General features: G+C 47.5%; 4 protein-coding genes across 6 annotated transcripts; 3 read left to right on the forward strand and 1 right to left on the reverse strand.

The window, feature by feature from the left end:
* The first annotated feature begins 5,480 nt into the window (after nt 1-5,480).
* LOC135584949 (uncharacterized) lies at nt 5,481-6,739 on the forward strand. 2 transcript variants are annotated; one of them, XM_065132545.1, is made up of 2 exons: nt 5,481-6,383; nt 6,600-6,739. In XM_065132545.1, exon 1 carries the CDS (start codon nt 5,701-5,703, stop codon nt 6,364-6,366), a length of 666 nt encoding a protein of 221 aa, XP_064988617.1. In that variant the 5' UTR covers nt 5,481-5,700; the 3' UTR covers nt 6,367-6,383; nt 6,600-6,739. The 2 variants fall into 2 exon arrangements, with proteins under 2 accessions (XP_064988617.1, XP_064988616.1); XM_065132544.1 differs by having other exon boundaries at nt 6,592-6,731.
* Nucleotides 6,740-7,607: 868 nt separating this feature from the next.
* Nucleotides 7,608-14,102, forward strand: LOC108952010 (inosine-5'-monophosphate dehydrogenase). The gene is made up of 4 exons (XM_065132543.1): nt 7,608-8,636; nt 9,025-9,204; nt 10,528-10,785; nt 13,796-14,102. Exons 1-4 carry the CDS (start codon nt 7,608-7,610, stop codon nt 13,865-13,867), a joined length of 1,539 nt encoding a protein of 512 aa, XP_064988615.1. The 3' UTR covers nt 13,868-14,102.
* Nucleotides 13,893-18,322, forward strand: LOC103972202 (glycine-rich cell wall structural protein 1.8-like). Of its 2 annotated transcripts, XM_065132541.1 has the most exons (4): nt 13,893-14,031; nt 14,179-14,381; nt 14,458-14,680; nt 14,802-18,322. In XM_065132541.1, the coding sequence occupies exon 4, from the start codon at nt 15,782-15,784 to the stop codon at nt 18,080-18,082; it is 2,301 nt and encodes a 766-aa protein (XP_064988613.1). In that variant the 5' UTR covers nt 13,893-14,031; nt 14,179-14,381; nt 14,458-14,680; nt 14,802-15,781; the 3' UTR covers nt 18,083-18,322. The 2 variants fall into 2 exon arrangements, with proteins under 2 accessions (XP_064988613.1, XP_064988612.1); XM_065132540.1 differs by having other exon boundaries at nt 14,458-18,322.
* A 98-nt stretch (nt 18,323-18,420) lies between these two features.
* LOC135626839 (transcription factor MYC2-like) lies at nt 18,421-20,822 on the reverse strand. The gene has a single exon (XM_065132542.1). It carries the CDS (start codon nt 20,648-20,650, stop codon nt 18,560-18,562), a length of 2,091 nt encoding a protein of 696 aa, XP_064988614.1. The 5' UTR covers nt 20,651-20,822; the 3' UTR covers nt 18,421-18,559.
* Between the last annotated feature and the right edge of the window lie 2,604 nt (nt 20,823-23,426).

The raw sequence follows: 23,426 nt of genomic DNA on the forward strand, positions 1-23,426 counted from the left end.
ACTCGAGACGGCCATTGCAAGATGTTACTGCCTCATTGACTATACCAGAGAGAACTCAAGGGAGTCTTGAGAATGCCTGTTGCAATTTGTAGAGTTGATGCCGACAGAGAGGTCTCCGGTGTTGGAATTTGGACCAGCAGGTGATGGGTGAATGGTCGTCTTCGTTCGGAGGCAATGTGCGACTCTGTAGTCGAAAGCCGTGAACAGGTTGTGGTGGTGACATTGGAGCGACTGTCGGAGCTTTGGAATGTCCACTTTGCACTTTCCTGTTTGGAGGAGAGATCACCACTTTCCATCGGTACTCTGTGGGGTCGGGAAGATGTGCAAATGAAGGACCCATGCGGGGTCCCACGACATTGTCACCCTTGAGCAGTTTCAGGGGTGACTCAGTCCGGCTTAACGACAGAGTCTAAGTGGAGTCGATGGAAAATAATTTGTTGATCAGAAAATTCTCAATTTAATTACTTCTGAAGAAGCATTATTGTTGTACAAATTTTGATTGTATTATATTGTATTATATCAAAGGAATAAAAATGAAATTATATAGGGATTGTTGGGAGAAAATTATCATCGAAATCTAAATAAACACAACATGGTTTAAACTTGTGATAAGGGACTATTTGGTTGGTCAACCATTGGCGCATCGGTCCCTGTAGGCAAGTCGGGATTGGGAAGGGGGCTCCCGACTTCAACCCCTCCGAAGATTTAGTTAGAACTGGGCAAAAAAGTCAATTGAGAATCGATCCCCTGTTGGCGGTCCCGCGACGAGTTTTTATCCTCCCGTCGGGGGTCAATCGTACTTGTCATATTCATGATGGTCGACCTATCAGGCGGCTGGCTTAGTCTTGGAGCCTATGTGGGGTGTTCTCCATGCTGACCTTGGGTGGTGCAGTGGTTGGAGGGCAAGTTGCCAAAATATGTCCTATCATTCTCTCTCTCCCCCCCCCCCCCCCCCCCTCAGAGAGCGGCTTATACTGAGTCACTCCCCAAGGGGCTTGGTGCATGGCGCAATGGGATCTCGTAAGTCGAGTTTACTTATTTAATGACTAGTGGTACGGTTAGTGTTTACTGAGGATCTTTGAGAATGTAGACGAGGTCTATTGGGAAATATTGTTGGGATATTGACTGGATGAGCGGCGTCGCTCGATATTGGGTGCAGCGATTCAGTCGTAGTTGACGAGCACCTTTGCTAGGATATTAGTAGATCGATGCCACTGAGTTTCATGGCTCGGGTTATTGAAGACTGGCATAACCGAGAGGCATGATTTGGGCGTTGTAGACTGGCTTGACTGAGTCATAAGGCTCGGGTACTCTAAACTGATGTGGTCGAACAGCACGGTTTGGGTACGGTATGGCTAATGTAGCCAGTCATCATACCTTGGGCACTATGGGATTGATGAGATCGAGCAGCATCGCTTGGGTACTGTATGACTGGCGAGACTGGGCAACGTGGCTCGAGCATCATAGGAATGACGTGACTGACCAGTACGATTCGGGTAGTGTATGACTGATATGGCCGAGCAGTGTGACTCGGGCACCGCAAGACTGACGTGACCATTTGGTCATGGCCGACCATTAGTGCAGCTCATAGGCTCACGAGAAATTGTCTGCTTTGGGCAATGGGCATACCCATACGATTTTGTCCTTTCGGAGCATGTGAGCTCCAAAAGGCGTCTCTAAGGGTAAGGTGATTGAGCAGTATGGTTCGAGTAGTGTATGACTGATTTGGCCAAGCAGCATGACTCGGGCACCGCAGGACTGACGTGACCATTTGGTCATGGCCGACCATTAGTGCAGCTCATAGGTTCACGAGAAATTGTCTGCTTTGGGCGATGGGCGTACCCGTACAGTTTTGTTCTTTTAGAGCATATGAGCTCCAAAAGGCACCTATAAGGGTAAGATGACTAAGCAGTATGATTCAGGTAGTGTATGACTGATCTGGCCGAGTAACGTGACTCGGGCACCGCAAGACTAACGTGACTATTTGGTCACGACTCACCATTAGTGCAGCTCATAGGCTCACGAGAAATTATCCGTTTTGGGCAATGGGCGTACCCGCACGGTTTTGTCCTTTCGGAGCATGTGAGCTCCAAAAGGCGCCTCTAAGGGTAAGGTGACTGAGCAATATGATTCGAGTAGTTTATGACTGATCTAGCCGAGCAATGCGACTCGGGCACCACAAGACTAACATGACCATTTGGTCACAGTCGACCATTGGCGTAGCTTATAGGCTCACGAGAAATTGTCCACTTTAGGCGATGGGCGTACCCGCACGGTTTTATCCTTTCGGAGCATGTGAGCTCCAAAAGGCGCCTCTAAGGGTAAGGTGACTGAGCAGTACAATTCGGGTAGTGTATGACTGATCTGGCCGAGCAACGCGACTCGGGCATCGCAGGACTAACATGACCATTTAGTCACATTTGACTATTGGTATAGCTCATAGGCTCACGAGAAATTGTCTGCTTTGGGCGATGGGCGTACTCGTACGGTTTTATCCTTTCGGAGCATGTGAGCTTCAAAAGGCGCCTCTAAGGGTAAGGTGATTGAGCAGTACGATTCAAGTAGTATATGACTAATTTGGTCGAGCAACGCGACTCGGGCACCATAGGACTAACATAACCGCCATTTGGTCACAGTTGACCATTAGTGTAGCTCATAGGCTCACGAGAAATTGTTCCCTAAGGATAAGGTTTTGTCATTTCGGAGCATATGAGCTCCAAAAGGTGCCTCTAAGAGTAAGGTGATTGAGTAGTACGATTCAGGTAGTATATGACTGATCTGGTCGAGCAACGCGACTCGGGCACCGCAAGACTAACATGACCATTTGGTCACAATTGACCATTGGTGTAGCTCACGAGAAATTGTCCGCTTTGGGCGATAGGTGTACCCATACGTTTTGTCCTTTCTGAGCATGTGAGCTCCAAAAGGCACCTCTAAGGGTAAGGTGACTGAGCAGTATGATTCAGGTAGTGTATGATTGATCTGGCCGAGCAACGCGACTCGGGCATCGCAGGACTAACATGACCATTTAGTCACAGTCGACTATTGGTGTAGCTCATAGGCTCACGAGAAATTGTTCGCTTTGGGCGATGGGCGTACTCGCACGGTTTTATCCTTTCGGAGCATGTGAGCTTCAAAAGGCACCTCTAAGGGTAAGGTGATTGAGCAGTACGATTCAAGTAGTATATGACTAATTTGGTCGAGCAACGCGACTCGGGCACCACAGGACTAACATAACTGCCCGAGGCGCCTCTAAGGGTAAGGGGATTGAGTAGTATGATTCGGGTAGTGTATGATTGATCTGGCCGAGCAACGCGACTCGGGCATCGCAGGACTAACATGACCATTTAGTCACAGTCGACTATTGGTGTAGCTCATAGGCTCACGAGAAATTGTTCGCTTTGGGCGATGGGCGTACTCGCACGGTTTTATCCTTTCGGAGCATGTGAGCTTCAAAAGGCACCTCTAAGGGTAAGGTGATTGAGCAGTACGATTCAAGTAGTATATGACTAATTTGGTCGAGCAATGCGACTCGGGCACCACAGGACCAACATAACCGCCACAGGACTAACATAACTGCCCGAGGCGCCTCTAAGGGTAAGGTGATTGAGTAGTATGATTCGGGTAGTGTATGATTGATCTAGCCGAGCAACGCGACTCGGGCATCGCAGGACTAACATGACCATTTAGTCACAGTCGACTATTGGTGTAGCTCATAGGCTCACGAGAAATTGTTCGCTTTGGGCGATGGGCGTACTCGCACGGTTTTATCCTTTCGGAGCATGTGAGCTTCAAAAGGCACCTCTAAGGGTAAGGTGATTGAGCAGTACGATTCAAGTAGTATATGACTAATTTGGTCGAGCAACGCGACTCGGGCACCACAGGACTAACATAACCGCCATTTGGTCATAATTGACTATTGGTGTAGCTCATAGGCTCACGAGAAATTGTTCGCTTTGGGCGATGGGCGTACTCGCACGGTTTTATCCTTTCGGAGCATGTGAGCTTCAAAAGGCACCTCTAAGGGTAAGGTGATTGAGCAGTACGATTCAAGTAGTATATGACTAATTTGGTCGAGCAACGCGACTCGGGCACCACAGGACTAACATACCCGCCATTTGGTCATAATTGACCATTAGTGTAGCTCATAGGCTCACGAGAAATTGTTCCCTAAGGATAAGGGAGACATGGCGGACATATAAGTCCTTAGTTCCTATACTCCTTAACCAATGTGGGACTAAATGACCTTATCAACTTGAAATCGTAAGATTATTCGAGGTAATGACTGAAGCGATTTTAATATTGTTTCAAGATGAAAATGTCAAACTTCTGGGATACCACCTGTCAAAGGAAATTTCTCAACTTAATCATTTTAATGCTCAAATTAGTAACTAAGATTATTAGTGGATATGAGTTTTTATTGAAAAAAGAGCTCCGTAATTGTATGGGACACTAGCTTTTTATACCTAGCTTTAGATAGAACAATCTATAATAAATTTCAACATCCCCTCTTAACATTTTGTTTACGTGGGCGACAAGAGTAGATAGTTCTGAACGGATTTTTAGTCCACATGGGCACATAGTCCTTTTACGATAACTTTTGTATGATAATTATGTGTCAAATAATGATTGATTGTTAATATATTTCTATGAGGTATTATAATGAGGTGAGATTTTTTTTAATATCTTTCATTTTATTTAAAATATTTATTAATAATATTTGAGATAATAAATAATATTAACTAGATTTAATTTGAATTTAAATGTTTATATAATTAGTGTGATTAAAAAATAAAAATAAAGATCGACATATAATCAAATTAAAAGGTGTTTTTATTCTAGATAACTCTAATCCTTTTTTTTTACTTATTATTGTAGTTTTTATGTCATGACCCAATAACCGACACAATTTGGTTTGATCCCGATCGTGCAAGGGTATTCATGTGCTCACTCGGAAGGTTGAATGGAGGGGGGACAAAGGACCAAGGCTGGTGCCACCTACTCGACCTGGAATGGAGGGTGTCGAGTTTCTACACAATTGGTCAATACTAGGATGGAGGATTCTCGGCTCGACTTATCTAAAACATAAGTTAGTTTTCGAGAGTAATACTCAATATCCTCCGACGTATGCCTAGGGTGGCATTTTATGCCTCTCATGGAAGTTTAATCGTATGCGACTATCGACATTTCAAGTGATCGATTTGTCCACTTCGAATGATATGGATTAACTATTCTAATTCCACATCGTTTGAGGATGTCTCGCTCGATTTAGGATATCGCTTCATATATTTTCGAGTAACACGATTACGATCGATTTTAAGTACGATGTCAATTCGAAGATGTCATGTTGGATCTGAGGTGGCTGCCGGGCTGATATCAAAATATATCGTATCACTTGTTATTTGATTGCCAATGATGATCATGGCCATCCGCCGAAAACGAACGGTGGATGATTACTTCATAGCCCCTAAACCCTTTTCTGTTGCTGTGTTAGCTTCATTAACGGAGCTGTTCATTCCGGAGTCCCCTCCAACCGCGGTTATCTTAAATTCCGCTCACCTCCGCGCCGGCTGTTTATTGTAACCACAGTGCCGCGTATATAAATGCCGAACCCCACTGAGGAGACCCCGCCCGCGGTCACCGTTGTCGAAGAGGACCCAAAGAGAAGAGAAGTTGGTGAGGCAAGACGGTCGGTGGAGAATGGGAGGCGCCAGGAGATCGATGGCCGAGGAAGCGGTCGTGTGGGCGGCGGAGGACGAACACTGGACGGAGTGGAGATGCCGGAAGCACACATCCTCCTCCCAGCCCCGTGATGGCATTTGCCCTGGCTGCCTCCGCGACCGCCTCCTCCGCCTCTGTCCCGACTGCGCCAACGAACGCCCCTGCAGCTGCTTCCGCCCCTCCTCCTCCTCCTCTTCCTCCTGCTCCTCCGTTTCCTCCATCTCGCTCGCCGATCTCGCGGGATCCGCCGGAGGCGGCGCCGGGATCGGGGCAGTGGGACTCGTGTCGAGGTTGATCGACAGCGAGCCGGCGTTCCGGCGGTCCAGATCCGTCGGCTTCCAACTCCTACGAACGAGATCGGTCGCCAGACACGTCGACGGCGGGGAAGCTCCACGGCGGCCGAATCGAGGGAGGAGGTGGGCGTTGTTCTGGCCCTTCCCGAGGGCGGCGGGCGGGAAGGAGTCAGCGGCGGAGCTATCGAGGTCAAGGTCGGTAGGGGCGGCGGGATTGGCAGGACCCGGCGGCGGGGAGGACAGGGGAAAAGCATGGGGGTGGCATTTCCCGAGCCCAATGAACGCTTTCCGGCACCGGCGGTCGACGAAGCTCGTACATGAGAGGTCGCCGTTGTACTCATTCCGCGGGTGACAGAAACGCTAAACGAGGTCCGTGAAAAAAAGGACAATTTCTCTTTAAATTGTTTTGCCTGTTAAGTCCATTTCTCTATTTACATAAAAACTTTTTATCTGGCAATTTTTCACGCTATTCGAAAGCTTTTAAATGATCGATCCCGAATTTATCGAACCTTTTTCTTATCATACTTAATCTCACCGTCCGTCCGATCATTATCAGACGGCTAATTTGTCACTGCAGTTTTGTAGGGTACCAGCCAGTAATGAAGAACGCGACACTAAACGTGTCCAATGTGTTGAGTATCTGAACTATTCTGTGCCACACAAACTGGTTTCTTCTACCTCTCCCATCTTCAGTAAATTATGCTCTCAGAGACACCCATCCACTCTGCAAGGGTTCGAAATGGCATTTGCAGATGGTTCCCACTTCACATTGGTATGAAAGTTGAGACAAGCATTTATGACTCCCACTTTATCCCAGTACTAAATTGGTGACATCCCACATGCTCTGTCTCGGACTAGCGTAAGGCCGAATACTCAATGCCACAGCCATTCCACAGGCTTCTCCACAGTCCATTGTCCGTAGGAATGTGGAAGGTCGAAGGAGAGATGAGAAGCGTTCCTTCTGCTTTTGCTCTCTAAATTAGTGTGATGGCCATCATTCCTCTTGATGATTAAACCTCGGCGTGGAAACAGAACCTCTGTTGAACCAATCAGAGAAGTCACCGAACAATTTAAAGATCATGATCAATATAAAAAGGTTATCAGCAACTACCCCTTTCGGCGCATGATCTTAAATAAACCCACACGTATGCACATGAAACAGTGGCCCTCGCACCTGCCTTTCGATAATGGTTTTGGGAAGATGGGAGTCACGGCCACCGTTCGAGCCGTCTTTAGGGGAACGAGACGGTAGGCTTACCCGATGTGACTAAAAGCTGAAGCCCGACTCCTTTTACAGGCGCATCCACATGGCATCAAAAATCGTGCCGACTGCGTCCTCTCAATTTCCACCCTTCAGATCTCCACCGTGTCCGGACAAGACTTCACGTGCACCGTCGCCAGGTACCCTGGATCCTCTTCAAGTGAACCAGGTGAGGTGTCCGCGGCACCTGGCCGTATTGGTGGATATTTGAGATGTAAGATGACTTGGAAGATACTACTTACAAGGATACCTGGATATGATCCTTATCAAGTCCAAGGCATCGCAGTGTCTCACGTCTCCCTCGCTGTGTTCGTCCTCTGCGCCCGCGCTTCATGGTACCCAAAAACCCTAGAAGCCCTAGCAGCGGCGCCATGAACGGGTCTTGCTGTAAGCTAGAGGACGGGTTCCCGGCGTTGCAGCTTTTCGGCCAGGGCGTCTCCTACACCTATGACGACGTCATCCTTCTTCCTGGCTACATCGACTTCCCCGCCGACGCCGTCGACCTCTCTACCCGCCTCTCCCGCCGCCGCCCCCTTGCCATCCCCTGCGTCGCCTCCCCCATGGACACCGTCTCCGAAGCCGCCATGTCCGTCGCAATGGCCGCCCTCGGCGGCGCCGCCATCGTCCACTGCAACAACGCCCCCGACAGCCAGGCCGCCATTGTCCGCGCCGCCAAGGCCCGCCGTATCCCCTTCGCCACCGACCCCGTCTTCCTCTCCCCCTCCGACTCCGTCTCCGACTTTGGCCCTGCTGCTTACGCAATCGTCACCGAGTCCGGGACCTCCAAGTCGAGGGTCGTGGGCGTCGTCGCCAAGTCCGATTGGGAGGGCCTAGCGAATAGGAATACTCTGGTTTCCGAGTACATGCGGCATGCGCCAGTGTCGGCTCCGGCGAGCTACGACTTCGAAAAGGTGGCGTCTTTCCTGGCAGGCGGGGGATTGGAGTACGCGCCGTTGGTGGCGGAAGATGGTGAGGTCGTTGATCTGGTCACCAAGGAAGACGTGGAGAGGATCAAGGGATTCCCAAGGCTGGGAGTGCCATCCCTGGGCGTCGATGGGAGGTTCGTTGTGGGGGCGGCAATAGGAACCCGGGAGACCGATAAGGAGAGGCTGGAGCATCTGGTGAAGGCCGGGACGAATGTGGTAGTGGTGGATAGCTCGCAGGGTAACTCCATATACCAAATCGAGATGATAAAGTATGCCAAGAGTATGTACCCGGAGTTGGATGTCATCGGAGGAAATGTTGTCACAGTTGCACAGGCGCAGAATCTGATCAAGGTCGGGGCTGATGGGTTGAGGGTGGGCATGGGATCGGGGTCCATATGTACCACTCAGGAGGTTTGCGCTGTGGGCAGAGGACAGGTATGATATCTCGTTCTTCAGTTTGATCTCATTCTACTTTTAGTTCCTTCCAAGGTAGAACTAACAAAAACAATTCTAACACTGGCACAAAAGCGTAGGTTAGTGTTAACTTGTCTTTAGGTTTTGTCGGGCTTGTGTTGTCCTGTTCTATTGCATATTAGTGATGAACTTGGATAAGGGTATTGAGAAACAAAGACTTACAAATAATGCTAGTCATATGACTATAAATAATACACATGAATCCTCTCTGAGTGGCTGCAAAGGTTACATTATTTTGATGATCCAGTGCAGTGTTAAATGTTTGTTAGATGATCATTTCATGAAACTTCACATCCTCTCAAGACATTATTGATGATCTCACATGCTGCATTTATTTTGGTTTATATAGGCAACAGCAGTGTATAAGGTTGCATCTTTTGCAAAGGAACATGATGTGCCTGTTATCGCTGATGGTGGGATCTCGAATTCTGGACACATTGTGAAAGCTTTGACTCTAGGGGCTTCGACTGTTATGATGGGCAGTTTTTTAGCCGGTAGCAGTGAGGCGCCTGGTGTTTATGAGTATCTGGTATGTCCGCTGTTGTAACTGGTTATACTACTTTGTCTATTTTCATGAATTTACTGTTAAAAATAACAATTATGCATGATAATCAAGGTTAGTTAATGCAGTGACCTATTTATCAATCACATGCCACGAAATGTCTCAGTGCAGATTACCAAGGGAGAATGACAATTTTGACCTTTACTACTTTGTTTCATTGTATCACACAGTTGAAATTATCTGCCACAGTGCTTTCTATGCAGCATTTATTTTTAAATGTCAAGATCTTATTTCTACTCAAGTAGTCATGCGTATATTCCTTTAACCTGCTTCCTTCCATGATGATCATGCATTGCTATTGAGACGAGGCACTATTTTAAGTTTTTGGCTTAGCTATTGAAAATAAGTATCCTAAATGAAAAAGAATTTTCAGTCGACTTGCTTATAGAAGATCAAAAAATTTTTGGCCAGCAGCTTTTACATCACCATCTGGCCTAAACGATGCATCCACTTTTGTAAATCCGTGTATATTTTTACTCATTTCTGATGACCAGCATAATGAATTGGTTAATTTAGGTCAATTTCTATGCTTGCGTAACTTGATTTACAGAATGGTCTTGGCTTGATGTTAGGTCTCTGTTCTTCGACGCACGGGGCAATAAAGCATCTCAAGTTTGCCTGTTGTTTTAGTATGATATTAGTTCATAATATCATATTGTTATTCAACTTTTGCCTGTTGTTTTCCTGTTTTACTTAAGCCAATTGATTAATTACTCCGACCATTTATAATATGAAAGTTTCCTCACTGTTTTCACTTTGATAAAGCTAGAGGCAGTGGATATAGGAAGGATAAAAGAAAACATAATATGCATCTCACTTTTCAACTTCACATTCTCAAACCATATTATGAATCATATAAATAACCAAAGAGGAAACTTTGCAGGAGAATAAACTTTCAGTTATGAAGCTTCAGTAGTTTTAAGCTTCTTGATAGAAATATGACAACCAATGAAAGAGACAAAAGGTGGTACTTGGAGCTTCTTTGATTAAGTAAAGAAAAGGACATAATCCTAGTAAAGTTAACATCTTGGAATTAAACATCTAATTGACTTTTAAATGACTGTTGACTGTGATAGCCAGAACTAAAACTCAAGTGCAAATACTCAGTTAAAAATAAATCTAATATGACTAAACTCTGCATCATCAAAAGACATATTTAGGTTTTTCATTCTAAAATTAGTCAGCATGTTCATCTTGAAGCTCTTGATGGGATCTGCTTGCTAGAGCTCAGTATATTGTATGTACTATGTACTATGATGGTTTTGATTGATCTGACATCTGCTTTTCCAGAATGGTCACCGAGTGAAGAAGTATAGGGGCATGGGTTCTTTAGAAGCAATGACAAAGGGTAGTGATGCACGGTACTTGGGCGACACACTAAAACTCAAGGTTGCTCAAGGAGTTGTTGGTGCTGTAGCTGACAAAGGCTCCATATTGAAGTTTATCCCTTACACTATGCAAGCCGTGAAGCAAGGATTTCAGGATCTTGGTGCATCCTCTTTGCAGTCAGCTCATGATCTGCTACATTCAGAGGTGCTAAGATTCGAGGTATGCACTGATGTTTATTGATTTAAGAGCTTGCTATATTGTTCAATTTTTCCTGCCTTCTTTTACTTGTAATATAGAATAAACTGGGCACTGACAGAGGTTCTTTGTTTTTTTCAAATAATGAGCTAAGAGTGCATTGGACATACTCATGAGCAAAGGACCCTGCATGTGTTTTTGATTGTGCCCCCAATTCTTATTGGTAGACCTGTCATTGTGTTACGTGGTCCCATCAAATTTTGATGCAGGGCCATCTTGGTGATTGGTTAGAGATAGTCTGGTTTCTTGTTTCACCGACTGCAGTATGTCTAACATTCCTGCGGTCTCATTTACTTCCCCTTATATTTTTGCACCCCCTTGTTTCTACATTATGGATGTACATATTTTTGCACATATGTACATATGTTTCTACATTCCCTCTTATATTTTTGCACCCCCTTGTTTAACATTGCAGACAACACATATGTACATATTCATGTGTGAGGAGAGATTGAAAATGAGGATTAAGAAAATAGTCTCACATTGGTAAATATCGAGAGAGTCGAATGATATATATTTGAATTTAGCCCACAATCTAACAACTTAAGCTTTTGGATTGAACTGGTGCTTGACTCAATATATGTTAATCCAAGGTTCGTAAACAAGAAGAGTGAGTCAAAGAAAAAAATAAGGATGATTGAAAAAGAGAGAGAGAGAGAGAGAGAGATAAGGATGATTAAAAAAAGAGAGAAAAAGAACAGAAGAGTCAAAGAAAAATGAAGATGATTGAAAAAAGAGAGAGAGAAATAAGGATGATTAAAACGAGAGAGAGAGAGAGAGAGAGAGAGAGAGATTTGAGCTAGGTTCGTAACAAAAAAAAGAAAGAGATTTGAGCCAAGATGAGCTTGGTAATCTGCGTTGCGGACAAAATTAACCACACCACCTATCAAGCTATGGTTGCAAACAAAGTTGGCCATACCACCTACCCTTACGAGTAAGGGGGGAGATGATTGAATCACACATGAATAAGGAGAGAATATCAGAAGATATTCATATATGAGGAGAGATTGAAAAAGAGGATTAAGAGAATAGTTCTACATTGGTAAATACCAAGAGAGTCAAATGATATATATTTGAGTCTAATCCACAACTTAACAGCTTAAGCTTTTGGGTTAAGTTTGTGTCTAACTCAATATATGTTACTCGTAACTAGTTTGACTCACATTCATCATTAATGGATTTCTAGCACTTGTACATGCATATATGATATGTAGACTACACTTGTATAAACGGTATTTTTTTTATATATACAGATCATGTATACATAGATAATTTTGAGAAAAACTTGGTCCTCAGCACTAACTGCTCAAAAATGATAAAGCAGATGTAGGGATCACCATTGTTAACTTGAGCTTATGCACCTAAAGTGCCTAAATTAATATTGAGGATGTGCTTTTTGTTGACTCGTCAAGTGGAAACAACAAAATGGAGCGGAATGGAGTTAGTGTAGTATGTACCTTGTGTAAATACACAAGTGAAAAACCTAAAACTTTAATGGTGATCCAGATCTGGGTGCATGCAGGCTTAGAGAGGCAGCACCTTATTGAATAGTTTTAAGCAATAAGTCAATAAAATGATTATATTATAGCCTATAAACTATGTATCTGATGATCATGTACTGACATATGACATCAGATTTTGATACCAGAGGAATCTTGTTTTCTAGCCAATTTAGATGAACAGATCCTGTTTAATGGTACTGACTCATTCCTTTGATTTATGGATTATTGATCTTTTGTTGGAACTGAGAATAGTTGAACTTATTTCTTACTTGATTCTAGTTCACTTCTTGCCATATATATATATACATATATACATATATATATATACATATATATATTTATATAAGATCGTAATTTCGTACCGTACTGGAGTTTCAAGCATAGCTCGATAAGATACAGTACAAAGTACCAAGCAGTACACTAGGGTGTATCGTTGTGTGTATATATATATATATATATATATATATATATATATATATATATATATATATATATATATATATATATATATAAATTAAAAAAAAGGTGACGTCGCCTCTTTTTTCTGCCTACGTGGGGAGAAGAAACCGACGTTCCCTTCTCCCCGCGCAAAAAAGGGCAACGAGGAGACGTCGTCGCCTCCTCGCCTCGTTTCTTCTCCCTACGACGTCGCCAAGGCTTCTTCCCCCCACGTGGATGAGAAGTCGCCGATGACATCGAGGCCTCGTCGCCTCAGATGAGGCGACATCTCATCTGCGATGTCCGGCAAGGGAGGGCCGTGACGGATCAGGATCATTGAGGGAGAGCGGAGTCGGATCTCTAGGTTCTCCCTTCTCTTCTCCCTCTTCTTTCTTCTCCCTTGGCTCTCCCTCGGCTAATACCACCCGATAGCGGGCAGCAATGGTCGAAATCGACTGTCACTGATCGATTTAGGGTGGTAACGGGGCGGAAGCAGCCCCAATCGACGGTACGACCTGATAGTGGGCGGTTCGTATATTGGTCTGCTGACGGACCGGTACGTACCGCCTGGTACAAGTGATATTATTCGAAATTAAATCCTTGATATATATATATATATGTATGTATGAAATTACTGTACAGAAATAGAAAATGCGGAGCTATGATTGAAAAGTTGGTAATCACCACCGTCAATGTGTAGATCATGGGTTGTTAAGCATTAAATTTTGACACTATTGGGGAAGGACTTTGCCAAGGTCAGGATCTTAAAATGATTGCACAGATAAGAAAGCTGAAAAATTTCAGTGAATGGTATTCCAGAGCTCCATAGGTTCTGTTGAAAAGATTCATCAATTAAACATACTGAAATAATCAATTTTCTCATTCTTTAAAGGAAATTAAGGTTCGAAAAGACACTTCCAGAGAGGATTCATCGAACTGTCATTTAGGAAGCATGTGGAAGTTGCTGTGTCTTCAATTTCTGTAAATTATCATTTGTTTAGGTTCTTATGTTTGTGGATGATCTTCTTTTCCAGGTCCGAACAGGGGCTGCACAGGTAGAGGGAGGAGTGCATGGCTTGGTTTCATTCGAGAAGAAGTTCTTCTGAACATTACCACAAAAAACTCACAGATTATCCTGTTCGTTTGATCCTTGGTTCAGTGAATGCTAGAGAGGCCAAAGTTCTAATAACATTGACGTCTTGTACCCAAAATCCTCTCGAGTTTTGATTCTGCTATCTGATTGAAATAATGAAGACGCCATTTGCTAATGGTAATCATGATATATTAGAGGCTATGATCCCTCCTATGACCTTTCTTCAATTCATGCTATTGCTTCTTATATGTCATCTCCTGTATTGCATTTCTTTCTACAATGTGAAATGACTTGTTGCATGTTCGATGACAAATACTTGCTCAGGGTTTTCTTACCGCTGCCTGGCATCAGCAGCGCCACAGCCGCAGCCTCCACGCTCTCTCCATATCCAGCTTCTTCCCCAGCTGCCTGCGCTTCCTGGTGGCGGAAGGTGTTTGCACTCGGTGTAAGCGCTCGCTTCGTCTGGCTTTCCGCGGATGAGGGAGTAGGGCACATGGCGTGGCCCAGTCCCACAATCTTCCTCTCCGGTATTGCGCTTCCTCTGGCTTGCACGTTGGCCTGAGTTGAGACTTATTCTCTCTCTCTCTCTCTCTGGTGGAACAGAGTGGCTTCACTGCCACTTGGTGCGTCGGCATTGAGCGGGTCGTGGGTGGTGTGTCGTCTCAACCTCTTCCGCACCACCAACCACAGGCCATTCCCGTAAAGCTTTCCCCACTACCGCTCGTGCTGATGCCTCTCAGATTCCTGTAGCAGAGCTTCTGGAAAACAGGTCTTCGGACGGGGATCACGGTCCCTGTTCCTGCACCGATAGACTCGAGTACTGCAGGTATTGGATGAAAGCTGCCCATTGTCGATGGTTTCATTCTTTCTTCCTTGGCGTAATGATTTCATAAGCACTCTCCATTATAGAATGTTAACCTGATCTTGCTAATGCTCGAACGGATCAGCAAACAATTCCTTGCCTCTGGTTCTCCTTCAGCTGCTGAGAGCATGCGAGGCGAGGAGGTATCTCCGGTCACCGACCAGTGTGATACGAGTTCAGCATTCCTTTTCACTTTGGCACAAAATGTCAACCGTATGCAGAACTGGAAAGGTTCTTCTGTTCTTAATGGGAGGCCATAGTGGGTGGGCCAGTTGTAGAAGACAGGGTGCGGAAGACCACTGACATGGTTGTTTGCCCTGTGGTAGGTGGACGTCTACACTTGATTGCTGTTCCTGCACCTAAGATTATTTTTGTGATGATTCAATGGATAACCAGTGATGCGGCCACGTAGGTGTGCTCCGGTTGGTTCCTGGAGATGGGGCTCGTTTCAGTCTCCAGATGTCCAGAAATTATTGGTCGATGTCGTAGGTGAGATCACTCGTCCAACTTGAGTTGGCGGTAGATAAGATAACCGCACCTTTGTCTATCGTCGGAGTGGTGGGGATTGCTTCACAGTCGCTCATGTAAGATCGCCTCCGTGTCCTCTACGTTATAGTTCTAAAATACCTTACAGACGCCTTAAGAGAGACACGACGCTGTCGTTGGATACTCACTGACTGTGAGTGAAGTCTCTCCCCAAAACAAGCAAGTTTTAGATGCGCGGGGGTGGTCTCAAATTGAAATTGCATGGAAGAAGGGTATATAATACACCTTCTAAGCAGAGAAAGGATAGGGCAGGATGGAATGCGTGACGCAGGTGGCATATCACTTGCAACTAATGTGCACAACAGCGGAAGCGCAGAAACTTTGCTTGGGGGGTTGGGGTGCAAAGAAGCACCCCATGCGCGCCCATGTGCTCGAGCACCACTCCACAGCTAGTCTTCTTGATGCGTCGATCACCAAGGACGACGCCCGCTACCTTCTCCGCCTCTATAAATTGCTCCCTCCACTTCCTCGATCCATCGAAGGTGGCAGGCATCTCGAGTCCTCCACACAAGCTTGGTCATGGGTGTTACTCGCAGGGTCGTAAGCCCTGCGCTGCTGCTGTTGTTGGGTGCGACCGTGTGCTTCGCCTCTAGAGCGCTCCTGGTTGCTCCTCAGGAGCTGCCTTATGGCGTAGGCCATGGCATTGGCGACGTCATTCCTGGAGGTGGATGGCATTTCTTTCCCGGGTATGGGGCCGGAGGTGAGTTTGGTGGTATAGGAGAGTATGGTGGTGGCTACGGTGGCGGTTCTGGAAGCGGTGTGGGCTATGGAGCAGGTGGTGAGCATGGTGGTGGTTACGGGACTGGAGCGGGCACTGGGAGTGGAGGCGGTTATGGTGCCGGTGGAGAACATGGTGGCGGCTATGGTGGTGGGGGAGGCAGCGGTACTGGTGTGGGTTATGGTGCAGGTGGTGAGAATGGAGGTGGATACGGGATAGGAAGTGGTAAAGGTGGTGGAGCTGGTTACGGAGCTGGTGGAGAACATGGTGGTGGTTATGGTGGTGGTGGAGGCAGTGGTGCTGGCGTTGGTTCTGGTGCAGGTGGAGAGCATGGCGGTGGCTATGGCACTGGAAGTGGTGCTGGTGCTGGAGAAGGCTACGGTGCTGGTGGAGATCATGGAGGAGGCTATGGTGGTGGCGGTGGCTCGGGTGGTGGTGTAGGGTATGGTGCAGGAGGTGATCATGGTGCTGGCTACGGGACAGGAAGTGGTGCTGGTGGTGGAGTTGGTTATGGTGCAGGTGGAGAACATGGCGGTGGGGAAGGTGGTGGCGGCGGCGTTGGTTATGGAGCAGGTGGTGAGCATGGCGGTGGCTATGGAACTGGAAGCGGTGCTGGTGCTGGAGGTGGCTACGGTGCTGGTGGACAGCATGGAGGTGGTTATGGTGGTGCAGGCGGAGAACATGACGGTGGTTATGGTGGTGCAGGCGGAGACCGAGGAGGTGGTTATGGTGGTGCCGGCGGAGACCGAGGAGGTGGTTATGGTGGTGCAGGCGGAGACCGAGGAGGTGGTTATGGTGGTGCAGGCGGAGAACGTGGCGGTGGCTATGGTGGTGCAGGCGGAGACCGAGGAGGTGGTTATGGTGGTGCAGGCGGAGAACGTGGCGGTGGCTATGGTGGTGCAGGCGGAGACCGAGGAGGTGGTTATGGTGGTGCAGGCGGAGAACGTGGCGGTGGCTATGGTGGTGCCGGCGGAGAACGGGGCGGTGGCTATGGTGGTGCGGGCGGAGAACGGGGCGGTGGTTATGGTGGTGCGGGCGGAGAACGTGGCGGTGGCTATGGTGGTGCGGGCGGAGAACGGGGCGGTGGTTATGGTGGTGCGGGCGGAGAACATGGCGGTGGTTATGGTGGTGCAGGCGGAGAGCATGGAGGTGGCTATGGTGGTGCGGGTGGAGAACATGGCGGTGGTTATGGTGGTGCGGGCGGAGAACATGGCGGTGGCTATGGTGGTGCAGGCGGCGAGCATGGAGGTGGCTATGGTGGTGCAGGCGGCGAACATGGAGGTGGCTATGGAGGTGCAGGCGGAGAGCACGGAGGTGGATATGGTGGTGCAGGCGGAGAACATGGAGGTGGCTATGGTGGTGCAGGCGGAGAACATGGCGGTGGCTATGGTGGTGCAGACGGAGAGCACGGAGGTGGATATGGTGGTGCAGGCGGAGAACATGGAGGTGGATATGGTGGTGCAGGCGGAGAGCACGGAGGTGGATATGGTGGTGCAGGCGGAGAACATGGAGGTGGCTATGGTGGTGCAGGCGGAGAGCACGGAGGTGGATATGGTGGTGCAGGCGGAGAACATGGAGGTGGTTATGGTGGTGCAGGAGGCGAACATGGCGGTGGCTATGGTGGTGCAGGAGGCGAACATGGCGGTGGCTATGGTGGTGCAGGCGGAGAACATGGCGGTGGTGGAGGCAGTGGTGCCGGCGTTGGTTATGGAGCAGGAGGTGAGCATGGCGGTGGCTATGGTACCGGAAGCGGTGCTGGTGCTGGAACCGGTTACGGTGCTGGTGGAGAGCATGGAGGTGGCTATGGTGGTGGCGGTGGTTCAGGTAGTGGTGTCGGGTATGGTGCAGGAGGCGAGCATGGTGCGGGCTATGGTGCTGGAAGTGGCATCGGTGGTGGAGCTGGTTATGGTGCAGGTGGAGAACATGGCGGTGGCCATGGTGGCGGGGAAGGTGGTGGCAGCGGTGTTGGCTACGGAGCAGGCGGTGAGCATGGCGGCGGCTACGGGGCTGGAAGTGGCACGGGTGCCGGAGGCGGCTATGGTGCTGGTGGAGAACATGGTGGCGGCTACGGCGGCGGAGGGAAGGGGTATCCCGGCGCATAGATTTCCGGACACCGAAGGCTGTCTAATGTTCTACGATAATAAGGCGGTATTCACCCATTCTGGCGAGCCTTTGCGCTATGGATATGTGACCGCATTGCGCGTGGGATTTGATAGATATGGAGTCCATCAACATGATGTGCTGCTGCTTCTCGAGGAGTTGCTCGTAAGCCACGATGGCTACATCAATGTACTTGTTTAGATGTCTTCAGTATCTCGTAGTAATGGAGCTTTATTATCGCAGCTTATTCCTCCACGCCCACCATCTTGCTCTCCGTGCAAGAGGCAACCACAGTGAGTCCAGTCTCATCTCTTTCCTCCGTTTCTTTGTAGCCACCGAGTTACAGAGGAACAGTAATATATATATACATATATACACACACCAAACATAAGACAGCGCAGGCTTAGCTTACAACAACAAACCTCCATGGCGGCAGTAAGAGCCAGCCGCTTTTGCTAGCGTTCCCCACCAAAACTGACCTACCAACTAGATAAGGCCTCAGCCGCCAATCTAGCGTAGAGAACAGAGCTGAGCTGCTCCTGCGTGAACACCCGGCTCGACATCTTCACCGTCGCCTGCTGGATCATGAGGTCCTTCACCACCGACACGCTTGCGTAATGCACTTCCAGATCAAGGTCTTGCAGGGCAGCCATCAGCAGAGCAGCTGGGTGATTCCTCTTTTGGCTCTGCAACCTGATCAGGGCCTCCGATCCCAGTAGCTTCACCTCGATTTCAACCCCGTGACATCGGCCGCCGCCGTTCATCGTCTTATGGTTGCTCTCAGGCCGCTGCGTTGGGGCGGATTCACGCTCCTTTTTGAGGCCTTGAATCTGTGCTTGCAGGTCCTCCTTGTTCGCCTCCAAAGCTTGCAGCTTTGACCGGAGTTCGTTGATGTAGGAGACGGCGTCGCCCAGGAGGGAGGCTTTGTCCATCTTGGACACATTGGGAACCACCGCACGGAGGGCATAGAACCTCTGGTTGAGCTTCTCGCGGCGCTGCCGCTCAGCTTCGACGTGGTTCAGCGGCTCCTCACGGCCGTTGGCGGGCTTCCGGCCACGCTTCCGCGGCCGCTTCTCGGGTTCCACCGCCCGGCTGCTCTCCACCTCCCGCACCGATGGCTCGAGTTCGGACTGATCCGAATCGGGTCCATCGGGGACGCCGCCGGAAGATGACCTCAATTGGCCACTGGAGGGGGCTCTTGCAGGAGCCGACGAGAAGGAGAGCATCCCCTCGCCGTCGTTGCTCGCCCTGGATGTCGCTCCAGTGGATCTGTTGGTCTTCTTGTCGTCCGCCACAGCGGTAGCTTGTTGGCGGGAGAAGAGGCTGCTGGCGACAGGAGCCGGCGAGGAATCCCTCTTGCCACCTGCGAAACTCGGGATATCCCTAGACTCCGGCTTGAACGAGCGGGCGGGAGCGACCGCGCCGTTCGAGGCGAATCCGGAGAAATCGAACTCTTTGGACATGAAAGATTGGGCCTGCGGTTTACTGCAGCTGCTCTGATGCTGCAGTTGGTGGATCTGTCGCTGGTGGTCGTCGTGGACTTTTGGGAGCTGCATAGCAGAGGTTGGATTCTCGGTGAGGATACTTGAGCTAGGATTGCTGTCGGATTGGATCGGGGGTTTCGTGACGGAGATGCCGACGGAGGTCGAGACACGGGAGACGGAGTCCTTGATCTCGACCGTGGAGGGGTCAGTGAGCCAGAGAACCGGTGGATTCGACTCTCCGTGGCCGGCGGCGGGAGTCGCTGCAACAGATTGCTGCGCGAGCCATGATGGGGCCGCCGCAGTGTCGGGCGCGTCCCGGGAGCTGAAGTTGAAGATGACGCGAATCTTGCCCATGAGGTCGAGGCTGTAGAGGATCGTGTCGGTGGATCCGAGCTCGAGCACGCCGGAGCCGACGGGAGCGCAGACCATGGTCTGGATGCCGAACGACTGGGCATGCCGCGCGCGCTCGCACGACGCCGCGGATAGACGGCCGGCGCCTGCGATCCAGTAGGGCGCGCCGGCGCAGAGGGCCTGGCCGGGGAGGCCGGCCCCGTTGACGAAGGACTGGGTCATGGAGACTAGAAAGAACCACTCCGTGTCGGTGACCTCCTCGTCGACGATCTCGTCCGGCGCCAAGGACACGCCGCCGGAGATGAGCGAGTTGAGCTCCCGCAGGACGCGCTTGCGGTGATCCTGATCGGCAGCGGAGGCGGTGCTCGCGGCCCGTTGCTTCCGCTTGTCCTCCTCGCAGCCCTTGTAGTAGCCGTCGCCCCACCCGAGGAAGGACGTCCCGGTGGCGGCATCCACCGACGACTGCCAGAAGATGCCGTAGGTCCAGCTTTCCCGGGCCCCCTCGATCAGGGCCTGCAGCCGCTGCTGGAGCGTCTCCTGGTTGAAGAACGCCGACGGAGGAGAAGAGGGAGTGGGAGGGCCGACGATAGCCCTCCCAGGATCCAAGGACGAGGCCATACCGGAGGGCCGAGGAGGGGTGGGAGGAGGAGTCGCCCAGGGGAAGCCATGGACGAGGTCGGTGGCGGCCATGAAGGCCTCCATCATGGAGGCGTTGTCGTCGGCCCACAGGTTCATCCTCTTCTTGTTCGATCAACTGCGGTGATCGGACTCCTGTCTATGAACTGAAACCCTCGGTTCCGGTGACCCCCGCTCCCGCTCCCCGCCGTGGACAAAGCGAGGAAGGAGGCCGGACAAGAGGGCGTGGCGATAGGGGAGACAGACGCGCACAGCTCTCAGATATTTCCTCTGGTAATTTCCATGTTTATCGTTAATTTTTTATATACATACGTAGGTATTAATTAATGTTATCAGAAAGATTAATTTGCTTCCCGATACAGATTATTCGGATTAGGCTAATTTAACGCGGATTATTTGACCGCAAAGTTCTATTAATTTGTTACAGTGAAATGGCAGCCGCCGGGCCGCCGCCGGGCCGCCGCCAGGCAGCTGGTTGATGACGGCGCTGTCTGCGAGCGCCCTGGATCGTGCCACGTGCCAAATGGTGGCGGCGGATAAGCCGTGACCGGAATCGAACGCGGGGAAAAGGGTCGGTAACGTGGAACGGAACCGTTCGCATGTCAACCAACGCGGTTGGATGAGGGAGTCACGTGGCGGCGGGGTCCATCGAGGTCCTTTATTTTGTTTTATTTTCATTTATTTATTTATATATTAATTTGTTTAGAGGTAGTAGTAGGGTTGGACGCAACACGTTTTACTCGCTTGTCTTCTCGAACTTTCTCACTTGTCCTGTCGTCGCGTGGCGGAAGTCGTTTGCCATTGGATAAGGTAGCGACCCTTTTTTTTACTTATTTATCTATGCTTTTTGTCTGTGGATTTTAGTTTGCTATGGAAAATCTTGCTCGGAACACGACCTACGAATTACCGCAGAATTTCAAGGATCGGACAAAATAAATTATTATTTTTTATAAATATTTATCTTGATATTTTAATTTTTATATTTTAAAATTTTATATTGATATTTCTATAATTATGAAAGTAAAACGTTTAGGTCGATTTATCCAAACATCATCGATTTTATCAACGAAAATATAAAATTAAATAATAATAAAATAATTTTAATGTTTCACATAGTGATGACGGACGATAATATCGCTAGGAGCCACAAATAACTAATATGGATGAAGAAATATACGACAAAAGGTGGGAATTGCTTTGCATTTATGTCGGCGTCGACACAATTATCGAACAACCCTTTTGTTATTTTATATCGATGTTGACGTTGATGTAGTTGCTGAGCAATGAAATGGTCGCTGATGCAAATGTCAAGTGATGTTGCTTAGCATATGTATCGACAATCCTTTCGTCTGGCATTTGCATTAGCAATCGTCCTCATCTCATCATTATTTTCTTCATCCATAATAGTCACCTATGGCACCCCCATTAGTGTCGTCGTCTATCACCACTAGCATCGTCCATCACCACCAATGTCATTCGTTATTATCAATTAAAATATTAAAATTATCTTTTTTTTTATCTTTTTATTATCATATTTTTCTTGATAAAATCGATAACGTTAAGGTAATCGATGTTTCATAATATTAATATAATTTTTTAAAATATAAGTAACAAGATACTAAAAGTAATTAGCTATAATTCTTCGTGAAGGATCATATCAGCTCATGAAGTTTAAGATTGAGAGGAGGAGAGACTTTGGCGGATTGAGGTGGAGTATTTTATGTTGGTCGATGCTCTCTTGTTGGTTTTGGTCGGTTAATTGAGGGATTAACATCCTCCACATATCTCATACCTCTCGCATCATTCTAGTAATCATCGTTTGTGGAATTCCATGAGACTGTGATACGAAGTCAGAAGATGTTCTGATGATTACTTGCACTCGGCCTTTTTGCCAAATCTAGATTATAATAGATTGTAATATAAGCGATGAAGGCACGATGTCAACGTGGATTCGCGACTACTAAAGGGATCATTCACTACGATGATTAAGAAAATGGGTTGATTGTTCTAAATAAAATTATGATTAAAGATTAAGATTATACATAATTTTGTGTCCCTTTGCTGTCATCATGATTAAAGATTAAGATTATGATATACGTATTTAAGGACAAAATAGAAAGAGGGTTTTTTTCTTTTTTTCTTTGAAAAAAAAAATCAGTTTGATGTTTTGAGACTTCTTAGTTTGCTCATTAATGTGGTAGAAAACAAATATGACTAACATCTCAACACTTAACATCATATGATTAACATCTCAACATCATATAATTGGTATCTTAACGTCACATGGTGTTGAATATTTTTTCTTAATATGCTTCGGAAAAATTCTATATCCTCTTATAATTTAGAATAAGCAATTGGTATTTCAGACCTTTTTGAAATATAACTTGAAGATATTCGATTTTATTTTGATCGTCATATCTCATGGTAAGGTATAGGTAGTGGGCTGCCCTGTTATCGGTAGTTGAGGTATAGGTAAGGGCAAAGGTAACAAACAATGGGTTGCCTTGTTCTCAATGGTAGTACAAAGGATAATGGTCGCCTCTCACTTGGGCCAAGACAAGGAGTGTAACGAGGAAAAATGAACCTTGTGGAGACAAACGAGAGAGCAAGGATAGAGACGATAGATGAGCGACACCAATGAAAGAAAGACGATGGATAGTATTGATCGAGAAGGGTACTATTTGACAAAAAAAAATAAAAACAATGGCATTATCTAGAAAATAATTTTTTTTTAAAAAAAATCTCTCTCTCATACATAAAAATGTATATATATATATATATATATATATATATATATATATATATATAATCTTTTGGGTTGAATTGATGATTGATATGATATATATTAATTGTAATATATATATTCAATGATTCG

The sequence above is a fragment of the Musa acuminata genome, chromosome BXJ2-11 (assembly GCF_036884655.1).
Source record: "Musa acuminata AAA Group cultivar baxijiao chromosome BXJ2-11, Cavendish_Baxijiao_AAA, whole genome shotgun sequence".
NCBI lineage: Eukaryota > Viridiplantae > Streptophyta > Magnoliopsida > Zingiberales > Musaceae > Musa > Musa acuminata.

Bases quoted from the DNA above. Each gene is read 5' to 3' on its own strand.
- LOC135584949 (XM_065132545.1), top strand. From the start codon at position 5,701: ATGGGAGGCGCCAGGAGATCGATGGCCGAGGAAGCGGTCGTGTGGGCG.
- LOC108952010 (XM_065132543.1), top strand. From the start codon at position 7,608: ATGGTACCCAAAAACCCTAGAAGCCCTAGCAGCGGCGCCATGAACGGG. The intron at 9,205-10,527 runs GTATGTCCGCTG...CTGCTTTTCCAG, and splicing joins CTGGTGTTTATGAGTATCTG to AATGGTCACCGAGTGAAGAA. The intron at 10,786-13,795 runs GTATGCACTGAT...CTTCTTTTCCAG, and splicing joins CAGAGGTGCTAAGATTCGAG to GTCCGAACAGGGGCTGCACA.
- LOC135626839 (XM_065132542.1), bottom strand. From the start codon at position 20,650: ATGAACCTGTGGGCCGACGACAACGCCTCCATGATGGAGGCCTTCATG.
- LOC103972202 (XM_065132540.1), top strand. From the start codon at position 15,782: ATGGGTGTTACTCGCAGGGTCGTAAGCCCTGCGCTGCTGCTGTTGTTG.